We start from the raw sequence: 26,558 nt of genomic DNA, 5'->3' as shown, positions 1-26,558 counted from the left end.
CCTCCACGTGGGCCCAGCCCAAGTGCCTCTTGTAACTTGGGTCTAAAATAACTCCCTGCGACACTTGTTATTACATTGCAATGCCTGCATTTTCCCTGATTTCCAATTTAGTGACTTTTGTGACAGTGCTTAGTATTTTGCTAAAAAAAAGTTTAGCCAAAATTTCTGTTTTTGTTTAAATTTTAATTGTTTTGAAATTAGCCACCAACTACTGAAACTGACCATAACTGAGCTGTCTTAACCAATGACCAAGGAAGATGAGGCTCTTATACTTTGAGATTATGACATGGGCCCAGAGAGTGGGGGTAACCCAGAATTCTAGAGGGAGATGACCATTCAGCCCAGGGTTCCCCAGAAGGACCAGGCTGTGCTTAGTTGCTCAACTGTGTCCAACTCTTCATGACCCCATGGACTATAACCCACCAGGCTCCTCTGTCCATGTGATTCTTCAGGCAAGAATACTGGAGTGGGTTGCCATGCCCTCCTCCAGGGGAATCTTCCTGATCAAGGGATTGAACCTGCATCTTCAGAGTCTCCTGCACGGCAGGCAGATTCTTTACCCACTGAGCCATCAGGGAAGCCCCATGCTGAGGTGCCCAGTATCTCCTAGAGAAGGAGCAGAATCTCCAGGAATGGATAGATGTTGCCAAAATCCTACAGCAACCCCTCCAGGCCACTGCTGTTCAGGGGAGGCACAAGCCCTCCCTGCGTGTTACACCTTTAGCCGGCAAGCATCAGACATCATTTTCTATAGTCAAAGGGCCATTTGGACCAATTAAACTCAGATCAACTTTAAAGTAATTTTCAAAAGCCTGGTATGTTTGGCACTGGCATTGAGAGCCTCAAGCTCACCACTTGGGAACAGAGAGGTGACCTGCAGGATAAGCAGCAATGAACACCCCGGGGGCTACTCGGCACAAGTTGGGGCACTGAGGAGAGTAAAACACGTAAGCCGTTCCCCGGGCGGTCTTTGAAGCTTGCAAAAGAAATTACCTGTTTCGATTTCCCCTTTTCTGCACATCTTGCTTTTTTATCTTCTGAGACCTTCCAATAAGCCTGTGAGGAAGAACGAAAGAGTCCATTTCAGTGCATGTTCCCCCTTTAATAAAAGGACAGACTGGTATATAAATACACAGTTTACAAAGCACACATTGGTATTTAAAACACAGGTATTCCCCAAGGCATTAACATCTCAGATTACAAAGTGAGGCTCAGAGCAGACACTGCTGCATGTGAGCAACAGGGGCTTCCAGAGTGTTCTGTGATCCCCACCCCGCAATCTGAAAGGGAGCCTGGAAGGCTGTTCCCAGATGACCATTACTCACTGCAAAACAACTGCAGAAACAAAACGACAGGAAGTGGGGAGAATTAGTCATCAAAAACCTAAACTGCAGGCATTCTCTTTTTTGGGGGTAGTGGGGTGCGCACCACACAAAAGGTAGGATCTCAGTTCAGGGACCAGGGATGGAACCCCTGCCCTCTGCAATGGAAGCGTGAAGTCCTAGCCATGGGACAGTTGGGAAGTCCCTAAATAAACTGTAGGCACTTCCAAACATCAAGTGGGTTTTTCAACCATTCAAAAGTGATTTTTGAGTCCAGTAAAAAGTCTTGATATTTACTTGCTCACCAGAACAGCAAGGTTACGATGCTTTAAATTTTATGTGATGGCAGCAGGTGAAAGAGATGGAGCCACGCGGCTTCCTCAGGTCGAGCGTCTTTCCGCTGAGACCTGGGTTCCTGCTCCTTCCACACCAGGTGGATGGGCAGTCAGGCCAGCAGGTGCCTTGGCCCCTCGCCCCCCAGGGAAGCAACAGTCTTGCCTCACCGAAGGCTCCCACACTCCTGCCTCACCGTCTCCAGACGCCATATCTGACCATGTGATATTCCATCTCTGACACCAAAATACATTTCCCCCCAGAGAACCGAAGCTGGCTTCATGCACTTGGGGGTCAGGAAGCAGCAGCAGGAGCTTCTCCACAGCAGTGATGTGAAGCCCCCAGTGACATGTCTTCAGAAAAATGGGGGACTTCATCAGGACCAGGACGCATGAGAGCAGAACAAAGTTCCATTCCAAACAGTAACTTTCTTTTGCAATTAAAATGTACACAATTTCATCACCTACAGGTAATGCCTGAGGATACGGGAACATGAACTCTGACAGGCCCTTAACCACGTTCTCGGGGGTTTCACTGAAGCTTGGCCTGGGGTCCTTTCACTTTTTCTTCTCTTTGACGTCAACAGGGCCCAAGCTTCTTGGCCAGTCTGAGGAGCCACAGTCAGGACATTAACAGAGCAACGCAGGCTCTGACTGAGCATCTGTGTGCCTAGTGGAATCCGGGTGCTCCCAGCATGAGATTCTGAAAGGCAGTGTTGGCCCGAGTTGTCGAGGAGAGTGGGGTTTGACCAAAACCGGGAGTAGGGGCTGAGAGGGAGTCAGGCCGTGAGCACCCCTCTGCTCTAAGTGCCTTACAATTTTAGACACTTTATTTTCACAGCATAATGACTGCAATCTCATTTATGTGAAACAGAAACTAAGTACTATGCCTGCCTCTGGAGATGAAGACAAAAACGAGAAAATAAGAGAGATCTGGGGCAGAAAATGCATAAGATGAGTGTGGGCCAGCTTGATTTCAGAAAACAAGAAAATTACACCAACCACTTGCGTGGTGTTTAAGGACTCAGGAGCCTAGGAGAGACTGCCAGAGGCTAGGAGGGGGCAGTCTGAACACTGAGTGAGGGTCTGGCTGCCATGGCTTGAGACTCTTTAAACGTTTACATCCACGAGTCATGGTCATACTAAAAACAGTCTCCAAACCTACTGTCTCCCTGCGGAGAGAACTTACTCATTATTTTGAAAACTAGTAAAGAAAGGCAAAGATTTTAAGCTCTGATCCTGCCATTTCCACAGGAACTAGCCTTGGGAGATATGACTAGCTGGAGATGGGCAGTTCCCCTTCACAGACAGTATTCCAGCACACAGATGGAGAAGGTAGAGGTGAAATGTCCCATTCTGCAACTCTTGATGTGCTCTAGACTGCAATGGTCAAGAGCAAGGAGAATGCCCACCCGGGAGGAGGGTGCTGCCTCTCACAGGAGCCAGCCCAACACTGGGGGCCTGACGGGACTGAAAGCAGCTTTCCCAGCAAGTGGACCGAGGGCAGCTTCTAGAAATGGAGATTGGATGGGCAGAGTGCCCGGCCACATAGACAGTCTGATTTCAACCCAAGCAAACTGAATAGTTAAACATCATTAATGTGAGAGTCCATGAAATTTGAACACTATCTGATGACATTAATTGTTGGAATGCAATAATGATATTTTGGAAAAAAGAAAAAAGGAGTCCTACCTTTAGAGGACGCTCTGGGAAACTTTTAGGGATGAAAAACGTGTGGTTGGGACTTGCTCCCACAGGGAGCAGAGGACAAGGACAGGGATGAGAGGATGGGGGTGAACCCCTGTCCTGCAGGAGCCTCGAGGGGGTAGAGGGGCCATCATATCACTCCCTCTGCTCCCATGTTGCCTGAGATTTTCTGTAATAAAACATTCAATAATCCAAGATAAAAAAAGGGTGATCCTCGGCTGAGCTGCCAGCCTGGGGAAGATGGAGGCTGCCAGGGGAAACACCCTGAGATGGGGCTCGTGTGGACACAGCGCAGGAGGGGAGCTTCTGGAGAACAGTGCCCTTGGCCCTGGTGGGCAGGGAGGCTGCTCACTGGATGTGCAAGACGGTCCATGGGACCGGCCACTGGGGTGAGGCTACACAGCCAAGAAAGGGACTGTCACCCCAGGAGGAGCCCAGTGTATGGACTTGAGGAGAAAATGATGGAAAGAAAAAGATAGCAGGGGCACGGGAGCCCACACCATACCTCATGCTGCTTCTTGGAGATATTCTGTGCGTTTAAGGCAAACACGGCTTCCCGGGCACCCACAAACAAGGTGTCCTCGTCCTCACTCAGCAGCAGGGCTGAGTAGTTGAAGATGCCCGGCTCGTGAAACTGCAGCAGCTGTACCTCTGGGGAGGGCAGGGCAAGAGGAGAATGTATTAGGTATTTCTGAACCTGGACACATCCGGAGCACGTAGTCTCCCTCTAGCGCATTGCCGACCCACCAGGGCCATGCCTGGGGTCTGCTGCCACAGTGGCCAGGCCCGGGCCAAGGCCAGAACTCAGGCACCTCTGGGTGCAAGAGACCCGCCAAGGCCACCACCAAGTGTGAGGCCACCATGTAGCCATTGTGCTTGACCAGTGTTGTGGCATGACTTCCCTTCCTGCTCCCTCTAGCCCAGCTGAATTCCAAACCCAGCAGTGTGACCTCTCAGGATAGTGACTTCCCACGAATGTGACCTTCTAGGAACACGACCTTGAGGCAGTATGACCTTATGACCTCCCAGGAGACCTCAGGCCAGACACCCTAAACTGCTGACAACTGCCGGTTCCCTCTGCCTCCCATCAAACTCTTAGCTATGTGTATTTAATCACCCACAGATGAGGTTTATAAAGAATGTATCTATTTAGGATTTTCTTATTCAGAAAAAAATCATTTACCTCAAAGTCTTATAAAAAAAAAAAATCTATTGCAGTGATTTAACCCAGCATTTTCTAAGGATAACCATCACAAATTTACAAAGCAGAGTAACAGGTGACTTTTTCACTTATTAGGTAATTGCATCAATAGCTATTTAGGAATATGAGGAATTTAAGGACTAGCTATTTAGAAGTAATATAATTGTACTGACACTCTCTCCCAGGGAGCTATTTCTTCTTTTTGACCATCTCAGCATCAATTTTAAACTTGGCTTTCCATGTATCAGCAAGTTCTGATTTTATTGAAGGATTAGGTGTTCTCGCTGTCTCCTCTTCTAATTTTCCCTTGTTCAAAAAAGATGTGCATGGGGTAGAGGCTCTCCCAGCACAGGGTGCCTGGAATTCTGCACAAGACAGCTGAGTCCTGCAAGCACAGCTTGCTTAGGACCACAGCTTGCTTAGGACCCAGTCAGAAAGACTGGGGGGTGTCCCAAGGCAGAGCTCCCAAGACAGAAAATTACAGAGAAACCAATAAACAGCAAATGGAACAATTAGCCTGAAGCTCATCTCCACACTCCGCCTGCTACAAACACTACTCGGTGTGGTTTGTGCATGGGCAGTGTATACCAAAGGTCGTCAGGCAACAAAGAAGATAAACTTCCTTCACGCGCGCCCCCTGACTTAGAAACCAAATCAGTGGGCCAAGAAGAAGCCTTGCGAGTGTCTCCAGGTATCGGAGCATCTCCCCAAAGCAGCAGTGCAGGCCCTCTGTCGACACAAAGGGCCAAGAATACAGACCCAGCAGCCAAGGGCATCCATGCTTCTCCACACCTGAGCAGGGAGCAGGGCGCCCATCCCCATCAGGTACTGCCAGCACCTGCCACGGTTCTGCCCTCACCTCTGTGCTCCCAGGTGATCCTAGGTACAGGAGCAAACGCCACAGCCGTCCCAAACACCATAGCGAGGGCGGTGAGCAGTCCCCCGACAGGGGCACACATCCTCATCGGTCGGGGCTTCAGTGGGGGCTTCAGCAGCAAATGCTGGCAGGCAGCGGAGCCCACAGCGGGGGTCACGGTGGTGGCCGCTCAGAGGCGCAGCGCAGCCCGGAGCTGGTGGGCGGCACGAACCTGGAGGCCCCGCATTTCTCAGCACTCACTCTGGATGAGGTGGGCTGCTCTCACCAGTGGCAATGTGAAAGGCCACCTGGTTCTTAAACAGCGTGCTGCTCTACGGCCTTCTGAAGAAATTCTGGAAGAAACTGCAAAGGAAAGGATGCAAGTCAGGATGTGTGGCAATAACGCCTGCTTTCTGTTCTCTCAACATCACCCCCGCCCCCTCCCCCCCTCCACCCCCCGCCCATGGCTCTGCTTTCACCACAGCCTCAGCCACGGACTCTTCTATGGAGGAAGAGTGTGGCGAGAAGTAAGGGGCCTCCTGAGGGGGACAGCCCCACACAGACACTGCACCCCAGAAGGCGCTACAGGGTCAGGGCTTTCTGCTCCTCAGACTGGCCTGGAATGCAGGACAGACACAGGGACCCGACCAGCGGGACAAACACATGCCTGGCTGTCCAGCTTCCTCCCTGTGTGGGCACCGTGCACAGCTGGTAAAGTGATGGGAAGAAAGGGAACGGAACTGGGGTTTCAGTTTCCCGTGGAGACTCTGGCTTTCCAGTTCCTGTAATAGTCATCAAGGATGATGGCCAGAGCTAAGACCAGAGAGCTGAGTGGAGGCTGAAATGTGTAAGTACATACACCCATGCAAGCACACATGTGTGCATAAGTACAGACATGTACACACACACCACATACACACATGTAGGGCCAGGTTGTGCAGGAACAGCTGACCTCCTGCAAGGGACAGGGCCACCCTGATGCCACCTTATGGAAAGAACAGGCCTGTGCTTAACAGAGAAACTTGGGGCTGGGGTTCCCCAGGTCTCTTGGCGCCCACCCTCTGTCCCTGCCCCATGACCGCCTGAGTCCGGCTGCTGCCTGCTCAGACCGTGCACCATATGCAAGGTGAACATGCCCACAGGTGAACCTGCGGACATCAGTGAATCAGAGCAATTATCGATAACGCTGGGGTTTGCCTCTGACCCAAGACCCCACCAGGAACCCAGTGAACCTCTGAGATGGACTTGTTTCCGGCTTCTCAGGAAAGGTTTAAACCGAAACACTGGCCTGAGCAGAGGCAGGACCCTTGCCAACCACATGTGGGGAACCGAGTGCAGCGGAACCCCTGCATTCTCTACAGGCTGCCCCCAGGGCCCCCCAGCACAGTCCACAGGCACTCAGTCTCCTCCTCACGCTGAGTACCCTCTTCTGCAAAATGGGGGAGCAGCTGCCTCTCCCCTCCGCCACGAGTCAGTCACCCTCACCTCCTCCTCTTCCTTCCACCCCCACCAAGCCAGCCCACTTCCACATCTACCGGTCCAACTGACACCCCAAGGCCCTCCCTTTCTAGAACTTTCCCCTTGCCCCTAACATCACTGTCAGCCTCCTGACCACCACTCTTCGGGATGTCTGAGGGAGAGCCAGCCCCTCACTCCCTCTCCAGTGGTCCTCTCCAGGCTCAGCCTCCCCAGACCTCCCTCAACTTGCCCCAGGCCAGTGCCTGACCAACTGACTGCCCTGCTGCCCTCTGACATATCAGACCAGACTAAACCACTCAAGAGGGTTTGGGGAGACGTTTTGGCTTCCTGTTGCCCTGGTTAAGTCACCGCCTCCAGGAAGCACTCCTGATTCCTTCCTCATTTTGCCTGGGAAGTTCTCTCTCATACCCCTGGTGTGCTTGTCTGGCTCCCAAAGCCTAGCAGGGAGCACAGCTCACCCTCCACAGTGCTCTGGGGGGGGGGGCCTTTTTTTAATTGCATTTACTTTTTATGTGTAATAAGAGCACTACCACCCCTGCTCCACTTCACCAAGGAAGAAATCACAGGGAACTTCACGGCGAGCACTTGCCACGGGGGAGATGCTGGGCAAGGGCCAGACACCAGGGGCCAGGCCACATCTGCCTGCCCAGCTTCCCTGCTCAGGCACCCCTCTGCACCTCCTCCTCCAGCCCGAACGCTGCCTGGCCAGGCTCCCTGCCTCCACCCAGCATCTGTTCTCCATCCCAACATACCTATTAATCAAGGAGTACACCAAGGCCATTTCCTCCAGGGACTGGCCCATCCTAGGTGGAGGTGGGCACCTCTTGTCAACAAACAGCTTGGATGGGCATTATTTTCAGCTTTTTGATTCCTGGAGCCTCTGTCCCAGGTCCTCAAGCCTGGCATAGTGGCTCGAAAGCAGCCACAGATGCATATTCACTGACGCATGAATGGATGGCATGGCTTTGTGCCAACACAACTATCACAGGATGGGCCCTGGGCTACAGGCCAAGCCCACGGGGATGTAGCCCAGACACCCAGCGACAAGGGTGCAACCCACACTGAACGCAACACCAGATACACCAGGAGGTTGAGGAGGCTAGGAGGGGAAGAAGAGAGGGCTGCCTCACGAGGAGCCAAGTCTTAAGAGAGGCCCACCATGTGTATCACACGTCACCCTCGGCCTGGGCCCAGGGTGGGGTCCCTGCTCTCCAGCCCTTCGTAGGGAAGTGAGGTACAAGGTGGGTCCAGAAGCCCAGGCCAGGTGAGAGGCTCTGAATGGGACTCATTCAGCAATCCCAGAGTGTCCACTTAGTACACTAAATACACCCACAGAAACCCTACGCAGCTGTAGGACACCCAGGCCCTGGGGGACAGCTGTCAGTGTGGATGATGCTACCGGCTTGGGACTTACCAGATGCGTGCTGAGCTCATTCCCAGGTCCATGTCCACCACTACTGGTCCAATAAAAGCAACGCTCATCCCCCACCCTGAACTCTCCACAGCCTCCCACCCCCTCACTTTTGCTTCTGTTCTTGCTTCCTGGGGTAGAGACTGCTGGCTTCCTGTCCCAGCACCCATGTCCCTTCATTCTCACTAACAGTGTCTTGATTTTACATAGGAATGGCAGTTTGGCCAGTTTCCCTGGTGGCAGTTCAAAGAACTGTGAACAGAAGTTAGAGAAGGTAGGAATTCCAGGAAAGCTTTTTAAAGGAGGCTGACTCAGCTTTTTTTTTTTTTTGGCTTCAGCCTTTCCTCCTTTTGCTGCCTGGAACTCAAACTTGATGGCTGGAACTCTGCCAGCCACCTTGTGAACATGAAGGTACATGAAGATAAGAATCTCGTTCTAAGAACAGCCAAGTAGAAATCCAGAAAAACTGAGGACCCTTACAACATACTGAAGACTTTATACCTGCTTTCTTCTGCCTACCTCTAGACTTGATAATAAATTATTAAGCTCTTTAAATTACTGTTTTTTTCTTCTAGACCTGTTGCCAGCAGTATATAATTACAAACAGACACAACCTCTTCGTAACACGTTTACCAAACAGAAGCAACAACCAGATTAATGTTTTTAATGTAAATCAGAGCATATCATTTCCCTATGTGGAATGTTTATCCCTCAGATTAAACCCAAGCACATAGACTTGGCTGACCTTCTATCCAGCCTCTGCCATTTCATTTTCCCTTTACCTTTCGGTCCCAGCCATTTCTGGATATGTGGAGTTGCAAAGAGTTGGACATGACTGAGCAACTGAACAACAACAAGGGCCACCTGCCTCATGTCCCCAGATGGCCTTTAAAAAAACCCACATGAACAGCCAAAGGTCAGGAGGCTCCACGTCACACACAGTTGACTCCTCTTGGGGGAGGGAGTGTGGGGGCCGAATGCTTTGCTTTATGATATTGAAAGGGTTTGATGTTTGCTCTTTTTCAACAAGCGTGCATTGTTCTGTATAATTTTAAAGTGTTAAGCAAAGCACAGAGCACACGCACACAGACACTCAGCCACGGTGCACTCAACCAGGGACACTGACTCTGAGACTGCCGACAGGATGTTGCATTAAGAATCAAAGCCTTAATGTTCAAATGGATACAACTGGACAAAGCGCCCATCCTGCCGGCTTCCCTGGGTGTTTCTGTTGGGAGCCGAGGCTCTGGAGTGCACATTTGGCCTCCCCCACGTCAAAGTGTCACACTGAGACAGGAGCCCATTAGAAAGACAAGGTCAACACAATGTCACACCCATTACCTACACCTAATTGTGCTGGTTCAGGCGGAGTGCACGACCCCACTTTAAATGTCAGGAGAATGGAACTCCAAGGGGTCTCTGAGCCCATCCCTCAGGGGCCTGTCAGTGCCTGTCACACAGCAGCCTTCCACCCGAGTGACTGTGGATTCACTGTCAGGGGGTGGGACAGAGAAAAATAGGGTAAGGGCTGTTTCATGAAATCATACACACATCTGTGCATGTATGTGTGTGCATACATGTATACATATGCATGTGTGTATCAGAGTATATATGTGCATGTATGCACTGTGTGTACACCTGTATGTGTGTGCACTCAGTGTATTGTGTACATACATATACCTATATTTATTCATGTTCATTCATGCATCTATATACCTTTAGGTGTGTGCATATGAGTAGCTGTGTGCATGTGTGTCTGTTCATACATGTCTGTGTGTGCATGTGTGTACATGCATGCCTACACAGTATGTACAGCACACAAGTCCCAATCCAGCACTGTGTTCCCAGATGTGCCTAGTGACTGAAGGCTAGGGTCCTACTAGGCAGGAACCGCACGCCAAGGGTGTTGTCTGGGGTCTTTCCTGCCCACACCCCACCTTGTCTTCCTTTCCTGGGATCAGCTGTCTGCAGGGTCACAGAGAGGACACCACTCGCCACCACACGTAAAGTGTCAATGCTCTGTCAGCTACAGAATGCTAAACCAATGTTGAAAGTACCCTCACTGGCATCCCCAGGGAACCCATGAAGGGGAGCCTGAGTGACCACTGTGGACAACTGTGGGGGAGCCTGCTCAGGCTTCTTGTCTGTGGGGTTTGCCCAACAGGGCAGGTGAAGCCCCACTTACCCTCCAGGCCCTGTGGTCAGGACAGCAGAAAGACACACCCCTGACCATACCTTCTCCAGCCAGGGGCAGAGAACCCAACAGCCACCCCAAAAACAGGACCTGCTAGTGCTGGCGCCGAGCCCAACATCCCCATCACCAGGCTGTCCCCCACCCTGGGCTCCCCTCCCCAGCTCAGCCCCTAGTCCAGCCCCAGGCTGTGCCCCCTCCTCCCCTCCCCGCCCTCAATGCTCTCCTCCCCCACTCCTGGCTGTGTCGCTGATGTCACCCCCTTGCTAAATGATCTTGCCCCTTTAGGAATCAGAAACAGGTTTCAGAAGCTCTCTGTTCACACACACAACAAACAGTTTATTGATTCAACTTCAGTTTCCCCAAAACTTAGAATGGATCGCGGGAGCAGCACTTTAGCTGCAGAAGCCATGAACAGTCTTGGAGCCGAGTCTTGCTTGAACCCCCCCATTCCCCTTCCCCAATGGAAGAGTGTCCAGGACACAGGCTTCCCCCCGCCACAGCCACTTCCCAGGGGCAAACAAGCTTGTCAGGATGTCCCCACATGCCTAAACCCTTCCTTGTTCTCTCACTTCAACCCAGGCACGTGTGTGCCACACATGTGCTGCCTGGGAGCCAGGAATGAGACACGGCAGCGGGGTGACAGATGTACAAAGCAATCCATTAATCAGCAGTCAATCAGCAGTGGTGATGGGCAAGTGCTGAGAAGGGCATATGCAGGGTGGGTGCAGGGCTGCGGGGATCCCACAGCAGAGGGGCCAGTGAAGGAAGGGACCAGCCTCCACTGTGCAACACCATTCTACCCTTCACACATGGACTGTCTCTTTGGAAGGTGTGCGGTGCCCAAGCACGGCATGTGCACCTGTCTCTGAGCCCAGATAGCTTAGCACTGACAAAAAGAAGATAACCTCCCTCCTTGGCCTGACTTTACTGGTCAGCCTGCCCCTGGGGAGGAATGTGTGTCCTCCAGGGTTGCTGACACCATGGGGAGCTTGGCACAAGATATGCTCCTAGGCTTGTTTCCCCAGGGGCCAAAGGATGCTGTGTGCACCGGGAGATATTTGAAATGCCACTAAAACTGGTGCTTCAGTCCTCACTTAGACCTACAGAGAGAGCAAACTTAGATAAATGACACTGTTGCAAAGTTCTGCCTTAACATGGAATTTGTTTGCATTCTTAATTCTCTCCTAATCATAGAAGACTTTCCTACCTTCAAAAGTAACCCCAAGGGTTCTTAACTCCACTAATCAAGAAATGTAACTTAAATAAAATACTTAACATTCCCCCCATGAGGCAGAGAGAAATTTACTTTAAAAGACTGCAGTTAGAGGGTGCTGGTGGGGCTTCTCTGGTGGCTCAGATGGTAAAGAATCTGCCTGCAATGCAGGAGAGCCGGGTTCGATCTCTGGATTGGGAAAATCCCCTGCAGAAGAACACGGCAACCCATTCCAATATTCTTGACTGGAGAATCCCAGGACAGAGAAGCCTGGCGGGCAACAGTCCATGGGGTTGCAAACAGTGGGACACGACTAGACAACTAACTCTTTCACTTTTCAGGGGTGCTGGTGAGGGGTGAGGTGGAGGATTTCTGATGACAATTCTGAATCTCCAAATGGCTCCTACTTTCTAGTGATTCTTGGGCAGAAATCCTATGGACCAACCCAGTGTGCTGGAGAAGGCAATGGCACCCCACTCCAGTACTCTTGCCTGGAGAATCCCATGGACTGAGGAGCCTGGTAGGCTGCAGTCCATGGGGTCGCTACGAGTCGGACACGACTGAGCGATTTCACTTTCACTTTCCACTTTCATGCACTGGAGAAGGAAATGGCCACCCACTGCAGTGTTCTTGCCTGGAGAATTCCAGGGACGGGGGAGCCTGGTGGGCTGCCGTCTATGGGGTCGCACAGAGTCGGACACGACTGAAGTGACTTAGCAGCAGCAGCAGCAGCAACCCAGTGTGCAAAGCTACACGGACGAGGACAGCCCCGCCACACTGAGAGCACAAGGGTAACAAGGAGGGATGAGCCTCCATGAGGGCTGGTTAAGAGAGACATACAGGACACTGAGGCAGCTCCATTGGAACTGTTGGAAACACACGGCATCTTGACCGTGTGGAAAGACAGGCAGGGAGCAGCAGGCCAGGGTGACCCATATGTGTCCAGGGAGGAAGCACCGGTCCACTCTCACACACACAGATACACACAAAAGACACATACAAAAGGACACACAGCCGGACACAAGTACCCAGGCTGTGCTGTGCTGTGCTTAGTCCCTCAGTCATGTCCGACTCTTTGCGACCCCATGGGCTGTAGCCAGGCAGGCTTCTCTGTCCATGGGGACTCTCCAGGCAAGAATACTGGAGTGCGTTGCCATGCCCTCCTCCAGGGACAGGTACCCAGGGAAACATACAAAAGGACACAGGCATGGACACAGATACACAGGTGCACATATAGACACATGGACACAGATACATGTCCAAGAATTAACACTGATTATCTCTGGGGAGGGAGAATAGCCAGGGAACTCACATTTTATGTTTGTTTTTAAAACAATGAATTACACTTTGTATTGCTTTGTAAAAACTTAAAATATATTAAAATTTTATGTATCCTCTATACTATATTCAAGTCAGTGAGAATATATTATATCCAGAATATTAACCTGTGGAGCTGTGTGTAATGTTCCACAACACAGCCCATTTCTTGGTGTCTACTCTTGGCATTTTTTTTGCCCTTTTTGCACTTACATAAAAATGAGAAGTGGCTTCTTCTCTTGCATGTTTTTTATGACCACAAGGTAAAAGTAACAGGAATCTATTCCTGCCATTTCTTTGACCTTTTTGCATTTACATAAAAATGAGAAGTGACTTCTTTTTCCTGTATATACTTCATGCTTATTATGACCACAAGGTAAAAGTAACAAGAGACTCCACCCTCTTAGGCCTTTACATTGGAATTCTCTAACAACTCCAGGTAGTACTGAACAGAAGAAACCACTCTTACTTTCAATTTTCCTGTGTCCCAAAAGCTTTCTTTAAAATAAAGTGTCCAGCAAACAAAAGACAAACAATCTATGGGAAAATACTTGGAAAAAAAATACTTATAATATAAATGCCTGGGACTAGAATTCCTAATAAGTGCAATTATTCCTAGTAACTGGGCTTCCCAGGTGGCTCAGTGGTAAAGAATCCAGCTGACAATGCAGGAGCCACAGGAGACGCAGGTTTGATCTCTGGGTTGGGACGATCCCCCAGAGGAGGAAATGGTAACCTACTCCTGTATTCTTGCCTGGGAAATCCCATGAACAGAGGAGTCTGGTGGGCTACAGTCCATGGGGTCACAAAAAGTCAGACACGAGTGAGCACACACTGAACACAAACACACATTCCTAACAACTACAGAAAGAAATGCTCTAACAAACTACAGAGCTCTGGCCCAATAGAGCAAATAATTAAAAATGTACACGTACATAACCAGCCAATAAATATAGTAAGTGCAAAGTGTCCCTAGAAGTGAAGCTGTGTTCATTAAAACTGGCCCCCAAGCTGGCACAACTGGTCCTTGCGATTGCCACGCACGGCAGATACCAAGGACCATCCTGGCAGCAGGTGTATCAAAAAGCCAGAGGAAATGACAACCCTACCTGCTCATCTACAATACATGAGTAGCATAACAGGAAGAAGGGGAGGTGAGGGCTTGCCTTTAGTTTTTACCAATTAAACTGGCATATCTCTGTCCTCTAAAGCTAGAAGCACATGGCTGACCATGTATTTATCAACAAAAATTAAGACTTATCACAAAATGACTCAATTTCAAGGCGGATGACACAGACAGTGCTCTTTTTACACCAGACCTCATGATGACTCCCACGTGGGTGTGTGTTCAGTTGTGTCTGACTCTGCGACCCTGTGAACTGTAGCCTGCTAGGCTCCTCTGTCCATGGAATTCTCTAGGCAAGAATACTGGAGTGGTTGCCATTTCCTTCTCCAGGGGATCTTCTTGACCCAGGGATGGAACCCACATTCCTGGGTGGCAGGCAGATTCTTTACCACTGACATACCAGGGAAGCCTCACTTCTACCTCACTTCTACTCCCAAAAAAGAAGATGGGGCATTTCAATGCCTAGACCAGGGGACTGCAGTTCAGAAAGGGGGCAGGGGAAGGAGCACAGGGTGGAAAGGCAGCTGGGGCAGGGGGAGGAAAGAAAATAGAGGCAGTGCCCCTACTGCCCTGTGGGCTTCCCCTTAAGCCAGCCCCAAGGGGCAGTGGCCAAGTCCAGATCTTTGCCCCTAAAATCTCACAGGGACCAAGGACCAATGTTCAGCTGGATCCCACTGAGGCTTCTATAAGGTGTCAACTTGGCTAAACTGCAAGATAGATTGAGAAACAAAGGGGATTTTACCTGTATCTTGTGCCTTCTCGAAACTTCCCAATCGTTTCTAGAAGTCTTCAGAAATCTTGGCTCTGAAAATAATGGGAAACAAAAATATTTAAACACTTCAACTATCCACATAAACTCAACAATACTTCTGGAAAGGCACCAAAAAGAAACTCCTGCCTTCACTTCTGGACCCCTGCAGCTAATTGTCTGACCCAGGATGGCTTGGCATTTGTGCACTGTGCTAGCAGGAGGAGGGAGGGAGTATGCAGTCACTCGCCCATGAACAAAGGAAGTGTAACCTCTCAGTCACCCAGGTTCAGATCTGGTCCCCAGCCACTGACCACCACCACTTTCCTGCAGAACAAGCCATTCAAATATGAGCCAAAGTCACTGTCAGCTGAGAGTCCATCAATCAAAAAAGTATTATCTATTGTCTACTGACTTCACATATGTATTCTTTAGAACTCATCTTCACTGAAATCCAAAGGCATCAGGCAATGAGGGAAAAACAGATACAGAGAACATATTTACAAGAAAATGATTTCCTAAAGGATCCATTTAATTCATTTTTTCTTTGTTTTTCATTGTTTTTAAGCCAAAACAGCAGAATTTCCACAGCTGTGTAGCCAGTCTCTATATTATACATTACCCCTTCCCAGTGCAGGATGGAGCTCTCAAAATAGGAATCCTCAAATCCAATAAGATCACTGACTCTCAGATTAAGAGAATCAGAAGTGCAAAACCAGAGGTCACCATATAGGATTAAAGAAGGTTTAGAGGACGGAGAAGGCAATGGCACCCCACTCCAGTACTCTTGCCTGGAAAATCCTATGGACAGAGGAGCCTGGTAGGCTGCAGTCCCTGGGGTCGCTAAGGGTCGGACACGACTGAGCGACTTCACTTTCACTTTTCACTTTCATGCATTGGTGAAGGAAATGGCAACCCACTCCAGTGTTCTTGCCTGGAGAATCCCAGGGACGGGGGAGCCTGGTGGGCTGCCGTCTGTGGGGTCGCACAGAGTCGGACACGACTGAAGTGACTTAGCAGCTTAGCAGAGGCTGGTTAAATGGATGCTGACTCCTCTATGATTGCAAATGATCCAACATATTTTTTAAACCTCAGAATCAAACCTTAGCAATTTGTGTGGTTGGAATTATTTTTTAATTTTGCTTTAAGGGTTAATACAATTCCTGCCATTTTTCTTAAGACAGCTGAGAAGTAGGAGATGCTCCCTGGAAACACGGTTACTGTCTCATCTCTCCCACACAGCCCCTGGGGAGTGGGACCATCAAGTCTGCAGCACAGAGATCAGTTTGTACCCCTCTCTTACATGTCCACGCAGGACACATGATTTCCAGGGCCACCCAGGGCGCCCTCCGGTGCTCAACAGCTCAGGTCAGCAGATGAGACCTCAAAGTGACAGGCAGAGATGGTTGGGATTCACCTGGCCCTGCTGTGCTGCCTACGACTGGGTCTGGGTCTTTCCTATACCAGCGGCTGCTTCTGATGGCCGATTGACAAGCAAAAATATCTTCAGATGAGCCGATTTACAAACAAAAATATTTTCAGATGAGCCAGCAGGGAAGTGTCCCTGGACAAAGTTCTATCCATCCAAGACACAGAACCTACGTCCCCTGTTGAAATGCTGGGGGAGGGGCTGGTACAACTGATGGACAGGCGGTGGGCAAACGCAATGAACCGTGGGATTTACCTGTTCACACGGGGCTTTCCTATCACGCGGGCAGGCGGGGCACAGCAGCCACCTGGGGACCGCAGAAGACACTTCAGGGAACAAGAAAGCGAGTCACCCATAAGTAAGAGGTTTAGGTAAACAACGTGAATACCAAGAATTATAAAACCAAAAAACTCTCTTCTAGAAATTCAGTAAGTCTTTGTCAATAAATAGAAGCCCAGAGCTGCTTGTTCTGTGGTTGGAGGACAAGTTGCGTATCATATTCACTCTAATTTCACAGTATTGAGCAACAGATGAAAGAAACCAGGCGAGGGTAGGTGTGTGTGTGTGTGTGTGTCTTAATCACCTCACACAATGCACTTGGATCCCGTGCCCTCATTTTCTGCCTTCAGGCCAAGTCTCCCTATCTCCCCTCTGTCAAACAGCTTCTAGCCCCCATGTTCCTGAGTGAAAACACTCACTAACGGCTCAGTCAACCGCGAGGCCCCACGGGGCCCCTGTTGTCTGCACCCTTTACCACAGCAACTTTTCTCTTCTCTCCCAACATAAAACCCACAGGCTATAATTAATTATCACCACACTGAAGAAGGCAAAAGACGTGCTCTATATGCAATTACTAACCATATCATTCTTTTTCTCTCCCCAAACTTGAAACTTTTTACTTTGTATTGGGGTATAGCCGATTAACAATGTTGTGGTGGTTTCAGGTGAACAGCAAAGGGACTCAGCCACACGTACACATTTATCCATTCTCCCCCAAACTTCCCTCTCATCCAGGCTGACACATAACACTGAGCAGAGTTCCATGCACTATACAGTAGGTCCTTGTTGGTTATCCATTTTAAATACAGCAACGTGTATATGACTTTCCCAAACTCCCTAACTGTCCCTTCCCCCGGCAACCATAAGTTCATTTTCTATGTCTGTGAGTCTCTTTCTCTAACCATTATCATTCTAATTACGCATCTACTCTGACTATGCATGTGTGTGCCTGCTCAGTTACTTCAGTGTCTGACTCTGTGAGACCCCGTGGACTGTAGTCAGCCAGGCTCCTCTGTCCATGGGATTCTCCAGGCAAGAATACTGGAGTGGGCTGCCATCCCCTTCCCGATCCAGGGATCGACCCTGCATCTTCTGTGTCTCCTGCAATGCAGGTGTATTCTTTACCTCTGAGCCACTGGGGAAGTCCCCCTGACTCTGCAATGTGCTTCTAATTCACATAATGTACAGTCTATTTGCAGAAGAAAGGAATGAAATAAATCAGGGAAGAAGTGTTTCCCTCTCACACTGGCAGGAGAAACTTGACCTTCACCCCACCACCACCACACCTCCAACCCTGTAGGAGGGCGTGGGAGCCCCACTGTCCATGCCCTGAAGGCAGCTGTCTCATGACTGTTTATAACAATAGCACAGAGCCCTGGTGAAGGGGGTCTTTGTCTTGCATGCATCTTGCCTACATTCTGCCAACGCGACCTCACCTTCTGAAGGCCCCTTGCCTCGGCAGTAACCCAGTGTTCTCTTTAGCGCCTGGTGAAGACATAAGCACATCCCAGGCATAGGGCTCTATGGGGAAAACGGTCTCGTTCCAGGGCTGGCGTCTCCATTTTCCAGCTGTATGTCCTTGGGGAAGTTACTGGACTTTTCTGTGCTTCTGTTTCCTCATCCAGAAAGTAGGCCTAATAATAGTACCTATCTCCTTTGGTTGTTGTGAAGATCCACGAGTAACCTATATGAAGAGCTTAAAACAGTGTCTAGTGGCTAGGAAACACTGCTAAACTATCAACTAGGACTCTCCCTACCTGTGAAGCAGAGCCAGTTATACCTAAGTTGTTAATTACCTACCTTGTGAGATATATTCGGTAGGCCAAAAAGTTTATTTGGGTTTTTCTGTAACATTTTATGCAAAACTCCGCATGAACTTTTGGGACAACCCAGTAAATATTAGGGTTTGGCCCCCAGCATGTGTAAGCACATTCCCCACACCCCCTCAATCAGGGCTCTGACAGCCTCCTCCTGTCACGGGAAAATTCAGAGCTCAGTGCCTGGGTGTGCCTGGGGCCATGGCCACCCTCTCCTGGGAGCAGGACCCCTGCTTCTGTTGGTTGTGGACGGGGAGGAGCCTTGAGCCTCATCTGCTGGACTTCCTCACTTCAGCCCAGAAGCCCACCCTGGAGGAGCCCAGGCACTCCACTCACACGCCGTCTCCAGGGGCAGCATTCACATGCGCTGCGGCCACGGGGTGACACCTGCCAAGATTCCAGGTCCAGCCCCTCTGACCCGGCAGTTTTCTACCTGGAATTCAGCTGGGCACACCCCCACGTGTACAAGACGCCCAAGTATAGGACTGCTGATAGGAAAACTCTGGAAATACCCAGGAGTCCATGGTCCATCGGTTTATGTGCATGTGTGCATATATGTACCTGTTTGTATGTATAAACGTGTATATATACTACATATGTGTAAGCTGATTTGTGTATGAGCTATGGCACATCTACAGGATGTGCAGCTGTTAAAATATAAAAGTGGTCACTGTGATGAAACGATGTTCAAGATGCTTAGTTCAGTGAAAATTAAGGTTCCCAACAGTGTTATAGTATGTTCTTATTTGTGTAGACACAGGGTACGTGACCAAGTGTATGTGTAAATCATTTACTCAAAACTATTTGATTAGATCAGCATGTAATCAAGATCAGTTGGCAGTGAGAGACGAGAAAGTGACTCTGGTCTGAAGCAGGGGTGTATTTCATTTTTTTTTTTTTTAAATATTTTATTTATTTGTTTGGCTGTGCCGAGTCTTAGCTGCAGCATGCGGGATCTAGTTCCTTGACCAGGGGCTTAACCCAGGCTTCCTGCATTGGGAGTGCAGAGTCTTAGCCACTGGACTATCAGGGAAGTTCTGGGTGTATTTCATTTTTGATGATGTGTATTCTTCAGTACTATTTGAATTCTTACCACATGCTTTCCTAATTAAAATATTTTAAATCTGATATTAAAAGTGAAATGTATTAAATGTGAAAAATTAGAAAATAAAAAGTCAGAGAAAACATTCATGGCAATTTCAAAACACAAGTTATTGTAACTATTAAAAACATGATTCCTTTTTGAAATTCACTAAATGCACTTCATCAAAATGGAAGTTTTCAAGAACAGTAGCAGATCTGACATTATCTCCAGCCTCTCCGACATTTTGGACACTTGTTGGCACTGTTTATCCTAAGAAAACTCAGAAAGAGGAAAGCATTTCGGTGCAGGTGAGTGCCCCAGATCCCAGCCTCAGCTGACGTACCCTGGGAAGTGGGAGGGGCAGGCTGGCAGCCATGCAGCAAGAGGAACAGAGACTTGGAACTCAAGAAAGAACAAGGGACCTGTGGGCAGTCGGGCTGCCAGGTGGGAGGAGGAGAGGGGAGAGGAGGGAGGAGAGAAGGGGGGAGGAGAGGAGAGAGCGGCCCAGCAGGAACTGTGCCCCATCCTACGTGTTGCAGGGTTCCCCAGCACTGTTGCATGTTGCATAGTTAAATATGATAATGCTGGACATTCAGATCGTTTGTCAATTTCCCACTTAAAATTCACTTTTAAAGACTAACTTTTTTCTTTGTTTAATTTTTAAAGCCTGATTTTTAACAACCAGCAAAACTTGAGCAAGAAGGCTTTCTTTCTAGAATGCAGAGTCTATCTGCGGAGGTCAGGGGCCACACAGAGAACACCAGGAAAAGGTCCTAAGGCTCTGCCCTTGGACACAAGGCAGAGGGAGCCAGGGGGGCGGGGCAGGCAGGAAACAGGCTCAGAACTTATTCACCACGTTTGTTTCCTTCTACTGAGAAATACTGCACATAACTTGCATGACTTATATTCATTTGACTCTCTTCTCAGTTTTCTATTAGCTAAGCTATTTTTGAAAAGGCGTATTTTCTATGCTATTAAACAGTCAACATCTAGAGCATTTTTTGTACTTCTTTCAAGGCAATTAAATGCCTTAATTCAGCTCATGTTTATTCTTCCCCTAACGGGGAAGGCTGTAAAGTGTGGGGGCCAGAGTGTACACTCTGAGGCCAGCCTGCCCAGGTTCAGGTCTGGTGCTGCCACTTCTCAGCTGTGTGACCTAGAACAAGTCACTACCCGCTCCTCAGCTACTCCCTCAGCCTCTCCACTCCCCTCAGCTACTCCCTCAGCACCCCTACTAGTCCCTCAGCCCCCCACCTCACTCCCCACCCCTACTACTCCCTCAGCCCCCCACCTCCTCACCTACTTGTTTAACTACCCCCCCAACCCCTCAGCTACTCTGCTGAGGAAGCTGCATGAATGAGGAATTTAAGACACGTGTGCACACTACAGGAGTATACTGTAGTATATACAGTGCACACTACACTGAATCAGGGTTGTGACAGAAACAACATGACACTGCACTTTTGTGATACAGTGGGGACACCCCTCAGCGCTGGCAAAGATCCACCAGAACCTCACAGCCACACACAGTCACCCTGTAGCAGAAACAAGTGTAGGGGGGAAGCGGGTTTCTCAAGCCAACGCCAATCCCCACGGTGGTCTACTCTGTGATCTGGCCTAGACTGAAAGCTTCTCTTTCTAGAACACACTGTCATGACATCAGCTTTTACTACCAACCCCCAGTCCATGAACCTGAAAAGCTCTACACTCTGGGTGCATTCTCTGACTCCAAACTCCATCATGCCCTTTCTGCCGAGGTCCATGCACGGGCTGGAAAGAATTTCCAGACATAAGGCAGAGTGAGAAGAGAATAGAGTTCATTAGAGCTATTAGAACATAGGGCTGGCTCAAGGGGGAGCCGACCCCTTTTGAAGGCTAGTAGCCAATTTTTATAGCCTCACTCCCCACCCCAAAATTCTTTGGAATTTTCCAGAGAAAATTCCGACTGGAATGGTGGCATTAGACGATTGGTTAGGATGCTACAGAGTGGGCAACAGCATTGGTATTTTATCTAATATGGGGTCAGGGAACTGGGAGGCTCATGGCAACAGTTGCTTTGGGATTTGGTCAGTTCCAGAGATTTTGTCCAGTGACCTTGGAAAGGGCTCCACACTTTCTTTCAGAACCGGACTTGGCTGCCCCAGAGTGCCCTCTACCCTCTGTTCATAAGATGTACCACGGCGCTACCCAGGGCCCCTCTTCAGGCTGCAGCCCTCCCACCCTCCTACAGGGCTTAGAGAGTGCATAGCCCAGACTCGCCCCAGACATCCTGGCTGGAGCTCCCTGTGTCCCCAGAGTCTGCGTGATTTCAGGGGCTGAGAACCAGCAGAAATGCCACCACACCGCCTGCCTTCCCCAGGGTGATCCTGCCTTTCTGCTCCACACATCCCAGCTGCATCCCACTGGAAGCATCTCCATCACACTCATCCCCCCCAAATCCTGGTTGTCACTACAGTTTGGCTCATGCGCCAGGGCAGGCTGAAAACTGCCCTCAGAGATGGATGGCTGGATTTGGCTGAGATTCACTTACTGGGTCTTGTGAAGAATTATAAGCAATAGGAATAATGAATATCCTACCAAAAGGCAAAGGTGAGATGGTGGTCAGAAAAGTAGAGCTGGCACTCCTGACAGATTCTGCCAGCATTGCTCACAATGGAGATTTCTACTGTGCTTTTCTGTGAGTGCACTGTGAGTAACTCAGGGCATTAGACCCTCACCACTGTGAGTGATTCAGGGAACCGCGTCCCCCGCAGGCAACTCCCTGGAGTGTGCACATGCCTGATCATAAACACTGGTCACCTGAAGGGGCCCTCGGTGTGGGGCAAGAGACTTGGCATTGGACACGGGACACCACCAGCCACGTGGCCTCCTGCTGTCTTTGGGAGTGGCAGTGACCTTCAGTCCCCAGCGAACCCTGGGGAGATAGGCTTTGTGTTGGTGCTGTGGAGGGGAAACAGACTCAAAAAATGCAATGACTGGTCTGGAGCCACGATCAGAGCTGGGACTCCCTCCCTCCAGGATCTCACAGCACCCAGAGGCCCTGTCAGTACCCCCTGGGCTCTGGGAGGGTCCACCACGCTGGGGGTGGGGCGGGTGTATCAGAGCAGGGCAGAAACCGCTCTGGGGAAGCCCTGTGTCTCCGGCTGGAGATGATGCCCCTTCTGCCCTGGAGCCAGCAGCTCCCACCCTTCCTTCTCCAGGAACTCGGGGCAGAGACGAGGGGCCATCCCAGCCCCACAGCGAGCACTTCAGAAACAGTGGTTCCTTCCCTTCACCATTCGGTGAAGATGTCACAGAACCTGCCCAGAAAGAATCATCTAGAATCTGGGGTAGGTGCAGGACTGCATGCAGGGCTGCCTGAGGCAACATCCTACACCCCCAGGGGGTCACAGCCCCCTCCAAATGTCCACAGGGAAGGAAGCACCTGTGGTTACACCAGGAGACTGGACTCTTCTTGTCCTGCACGGGGCCCCCAGACCCAACCTGGCTGCAGAAGGACAAGAAGGTCTCTGCCGAGGCAGGAGGGACTGGCTTGGGAGCCTCACCAAGCCCAGGCCCAAACGGGGATTTCTTTTTTAAGTCCAAACCACAAAATGTCACTCTCTTTGCTTCATATCTAGTGATTCCTTAAAAATATATAGCAGAAGTACGAAGTGAGGCCAGCTAGACCACAGGCCGTCATCCAACTTGAATGGGCAAGGGCTGGAGCCAACACGAGGCCCTGTCCTTTCAGCCCTGCCCCCTCCCTGGACATGGCCATCCCTCCCGGCTTGGCAAACTCGCCAGAGAACCCACATGCTTCTGCAAAAGCTCCGTGAAGGCCCAGGTCACCTCACCCTGGCAGGACACAAAGGAACAGTCATCATCCCATCATCTCAGGTCCAATTCCACCTCAGGAATTTGTGCACACACCACCTGCACAGACCTCTGATTTGCCGGCTTCCACACCCCTTCAAGGAGACTTCCAGGAACGTCAACTCGGCCCTGGACTCAGCTTAGCACCTTGTGGCAAAGCTTGTTATTTTGAGATTCTGCTGCCTTTGAACCACGTTCAAACCACACCAACTACAGCCAGGCAATGGTAGACCAAAGAGTCTCTGTCTGACCCCGAGGTGCTTTGGAAACTGCCAGGAAAGTCAGAAGGGTATGCAGCCCAGCTAGATGGCCGGATTAGAAAAGGCCTATGTCCCTCCGGACGTGAGGAAGGTGCCTGGGAGTTACCTCTGCTAGAATCCCCAGCATGAGGTTGAGTCCAAGTCATAGTGAGGATTTCACTCTGCAGCCGCCACACAGGGAAGAGACCATCACAAGCCACTGCTGGCTGGACCCCAATTCTATGAAACTTCAACCTGCCCAGAGCCCAGCCTAGTGGTCCCCGGGGCCCACAAAGGCCCTGTTTTTCCAGCAGATGGAATTCCACAGTGGGCAGGGCATCCTCTTCTGAGCCCTGAGTCATGTTCCAGATGATTCAGAGCTTGTGAGATGCGGAAAAGTGGCAGCTGGTGCGTCACCATCACACTGTCACCTTCCAGGTGGAAAACTCCTGCTGAGGGGTTAATCTGCCTCACTCTGTCCTGCAGCCCCCAGGAGGCACCTCTGCCCTGAGACCACAGCTAGGGCGGAGGTTAGGAACGAAGCAGAAACAGAGGCTGAGAGAGGGGTCTCTAGCCAGGAGGTCTATCCTCCCAGTCCACGCGAACCAAAATTAACTGAAAAATCTAAATACATTTTGTTGTTGTCGTTTAGTCACTCAGTCGTGTCTGACTCTTGTGACCCCATGGACCCCATCGGGCTCCTCTGTGCATGGGATTCTCCAGGCAAGAATACTGAAGTGGGTTGCCATTTCCTCCTCCAGAGGATCTTTCTGACTCTTGTCTCCGGCATTGGCTGGTGGATTTTTTACCACTGAGCCACCCGGGAAGCCCCAGAGATATTCTAGAATATTCTTAAACCACACAAAGTAGGCCACCAGTTCCACCCCCTCTAGGGTCCTCCCACCCCGTCCCTGGGGAAGACAGTTTCTTGGCCCAGAATGACTGGGCTCAGAGGCAGGGCACCTTCCTCAGCATGGTCCGTGGTTATGCCAGGCCGCTGGTCAGGGAATGGCCTCTGGGCACTGCCCACACTCACTACCTCACACAGGCTGAGTGTCCTCATCCAGAGACACAGGATGCGGAGACAGGATGCAGGGACAGAAGGAAGGGGCCCCCAAATATGGGTCTGGAACAGCGCTGGCTGGAGGAAAGGGCTCAGTTTTCTCACATTTCAGAATCCTTGGGGAAGATGCATGTGGTTTTAAGGGCTGAATAAATCGTGCTTCACTAATCTCTTTTCTGACCATCCGACTTACTCAGCTGATAGAAAGCAGGGATGTGAGCACACATCAAACATCCCCATTCTGTGGAAGGTGACACAGCTTGGAGGCCTCGCTTCCTGCAGAACTGGCCCTGGCATGTGGCCAGCTGGCCGTGCCATCCGCCACAGAACATCCTCCTCAGGCGCCCCCTGCTAAGACCGACCTGAGGCCTGGGCAAGGTGCTGGGCTCCCTGTGAGCACGAGAGATGTAGGGTCTGGCCTTTCTCGTCCACTGGGGATCCCTGATGACCATCGCCCCCAAGGAGGTCCACCTGACTCCTGCTCTCCTCACACTGCGGGACACAGAGCAGGAACTCTAAGCGGGCAAATGTTCACCATGGAGGGTCCGACAGGCAGATCCACTGGGTCCCTCAGGGTGGGCTGCTGCCCCTGGGTTGGGAGAGTGTGCCTGGTGGGCTGACCTCAGACAGAAGTGGCATGATCCCTGGTCCTGGGAACAGGTTCTTCCCTCGTCTGCAAAGCTGGCTGTGGGCCAGCCTCACCCAGGCAGTTCTGCTTTCCCTGTGACCACATAGGAGGACGTGGTCTAGACAGATGCCCCTGGGCAGTGTGGGCGCCACTTCCCACAGAGGCACTTCCTTATGATCCCAGCCGTCAGAGGCTCAGGACGCTGCCACCCCCACTGCCACAACTTCCCTCTGGGCTCCACACTCAGTGCCACCATCAGGTCCCTGCTGGGGACACCTGAGTCACTGTACGTTGGACACAGCGAGGGGCTCAGGCTGGTTTGTAAGCACCTGCTGAAGGCCAAGTCTGGGCACAGTTACGGGGGTTAGCCACACCTGCAGCTGCCCAGGTGGGCACTGGGCAGCAGAGAAGAGGGTGGGAATCCTGGGCCAGACGCCAGGCAGGGCTCTTGGAGCTGTGCAAATGTCAACCCGGTGAATCCTCCGAGTTTCCGAGACTCTGGCTGTTCCTTCCAGATAGGAGGAAACTGAGGCACTGACCACTCTCAGTCCGGGCTGGCTCCCTCTCCACCAGGACTGTGCTCCCCCTGCACTGGGACCCTGACAGCATTCACACCAGCCCTGCCTCCAGGTGTGGGGTGATGGGCGCCCCCAGGGAGGATGTGCTCCCGGAACAGCAGCAGCAGCAGAAAACCTCCAACCACGGGCTTCCTGTGGGGGCCCAGCAAAAGCAGAATTCTTGTCCTGATCCTTGACCCTGTCAGTAGCCAATGAAGCTTCCCTTAGGGCTGGCTTGGCCCTGCCCTGCCTACCTTCCATCAGTCCCTCAGCATCCTTCTCAGCCTCAGGGTCCCTTCTAGCCTCTCAAAGTTCTGAGTCTGGAAATTGATAGGGAGGGAGGGACCCGGGAGTGGAAGTCATCCATTGCAAGCCCAGTAAGCAGTGCCTCCTTTGGATACCGACAGCCAGGGTGGCCCCAGCTCCCAGGGACCAGACCACCTGATGCAGGCCTACAGGCAGCTCCCCCCACCCCACCAGCAGCCACCCCCGGCAGCAGCCACCCCCAACCCCTCTGGTTACCTCTAGTCTCAGGCTCACTCGCGTCACTTGTGAGAAGCCAAGCAGACGCACAGCGGAGCACCGACTTCCCCATCATCACTGCTTGAACCTTCTGGGGGTGGGGCCAATAAGGGAGTGAGTCAGGCCACCTATGACCCCAGGAATGTACCAACATCTCACAGGGATTCCTCTTTCCAGCA

The 26,558-nt window shown here is 50.9% G+C and overlaps 1 protein-coding gene across 8 annotated transcripts in view; it reads right to left on the bottom strand.

Moving 5' to 3' along the window:
* Positions 1–26,558, bottom strand: part of SEMA4D (semaphorin 4D) — a 138,697-nt gene that overhangs the window by 34,025 nt on the left and 78,114 nt on the right. For 7 of the 8 annotated variants that reach the window (XM_081571993.1, XM_081572022.1, XM_081571975.1 and 4 more), the window contains 4 exons: positions 14,901–14,962; positions 5,422–5,781; positions 3,867–4,012; positions 994–1,056 (listed from right to left, as the gene is read on the bottom strand). In XM_081571993.1, the coding sequence (XP_081428119.1) occupies positions 994–1,056; positions 3,867–4,012; positions 5,422–5,527 (315 nt within the window). In that variant the 5' untranslated portion in view covers positions 5,528–5,781; positions 14,901–14,962. The remainder of the gene's footprint in view (positions 1–993; positions 1,057–3,866; positions 4,013–5,421; positions 5,782–14,900; positions 14,963–26,558) is intronic. The other variant, XM_081572033.1, reaches the window with a different exon arrangement.

The sequence above is a fragment of the Giraffa tippelskirchi genome, chromosome 1 (genome assembly GCF_054371585.1).
Source record: "Giraffa tippelskirchi isolate mGirTip1 chromosome 1, T2T-mGirTip1v1.2.pri, whole genome shotgun sequence".
In the NCBI taxonomy this organism is placed as follows: domain Eukaryota; kingdom Metazoa; phylum Chordata; class Mammalia; order Artiodactyla; family Giraffidae; genus Giraffa; species Giraffa tippelskirchi.
Note: the sequence above shows the minus strand (reverse complement) of the source record. Positions and strands in the feature narration are given on the sequence as shown.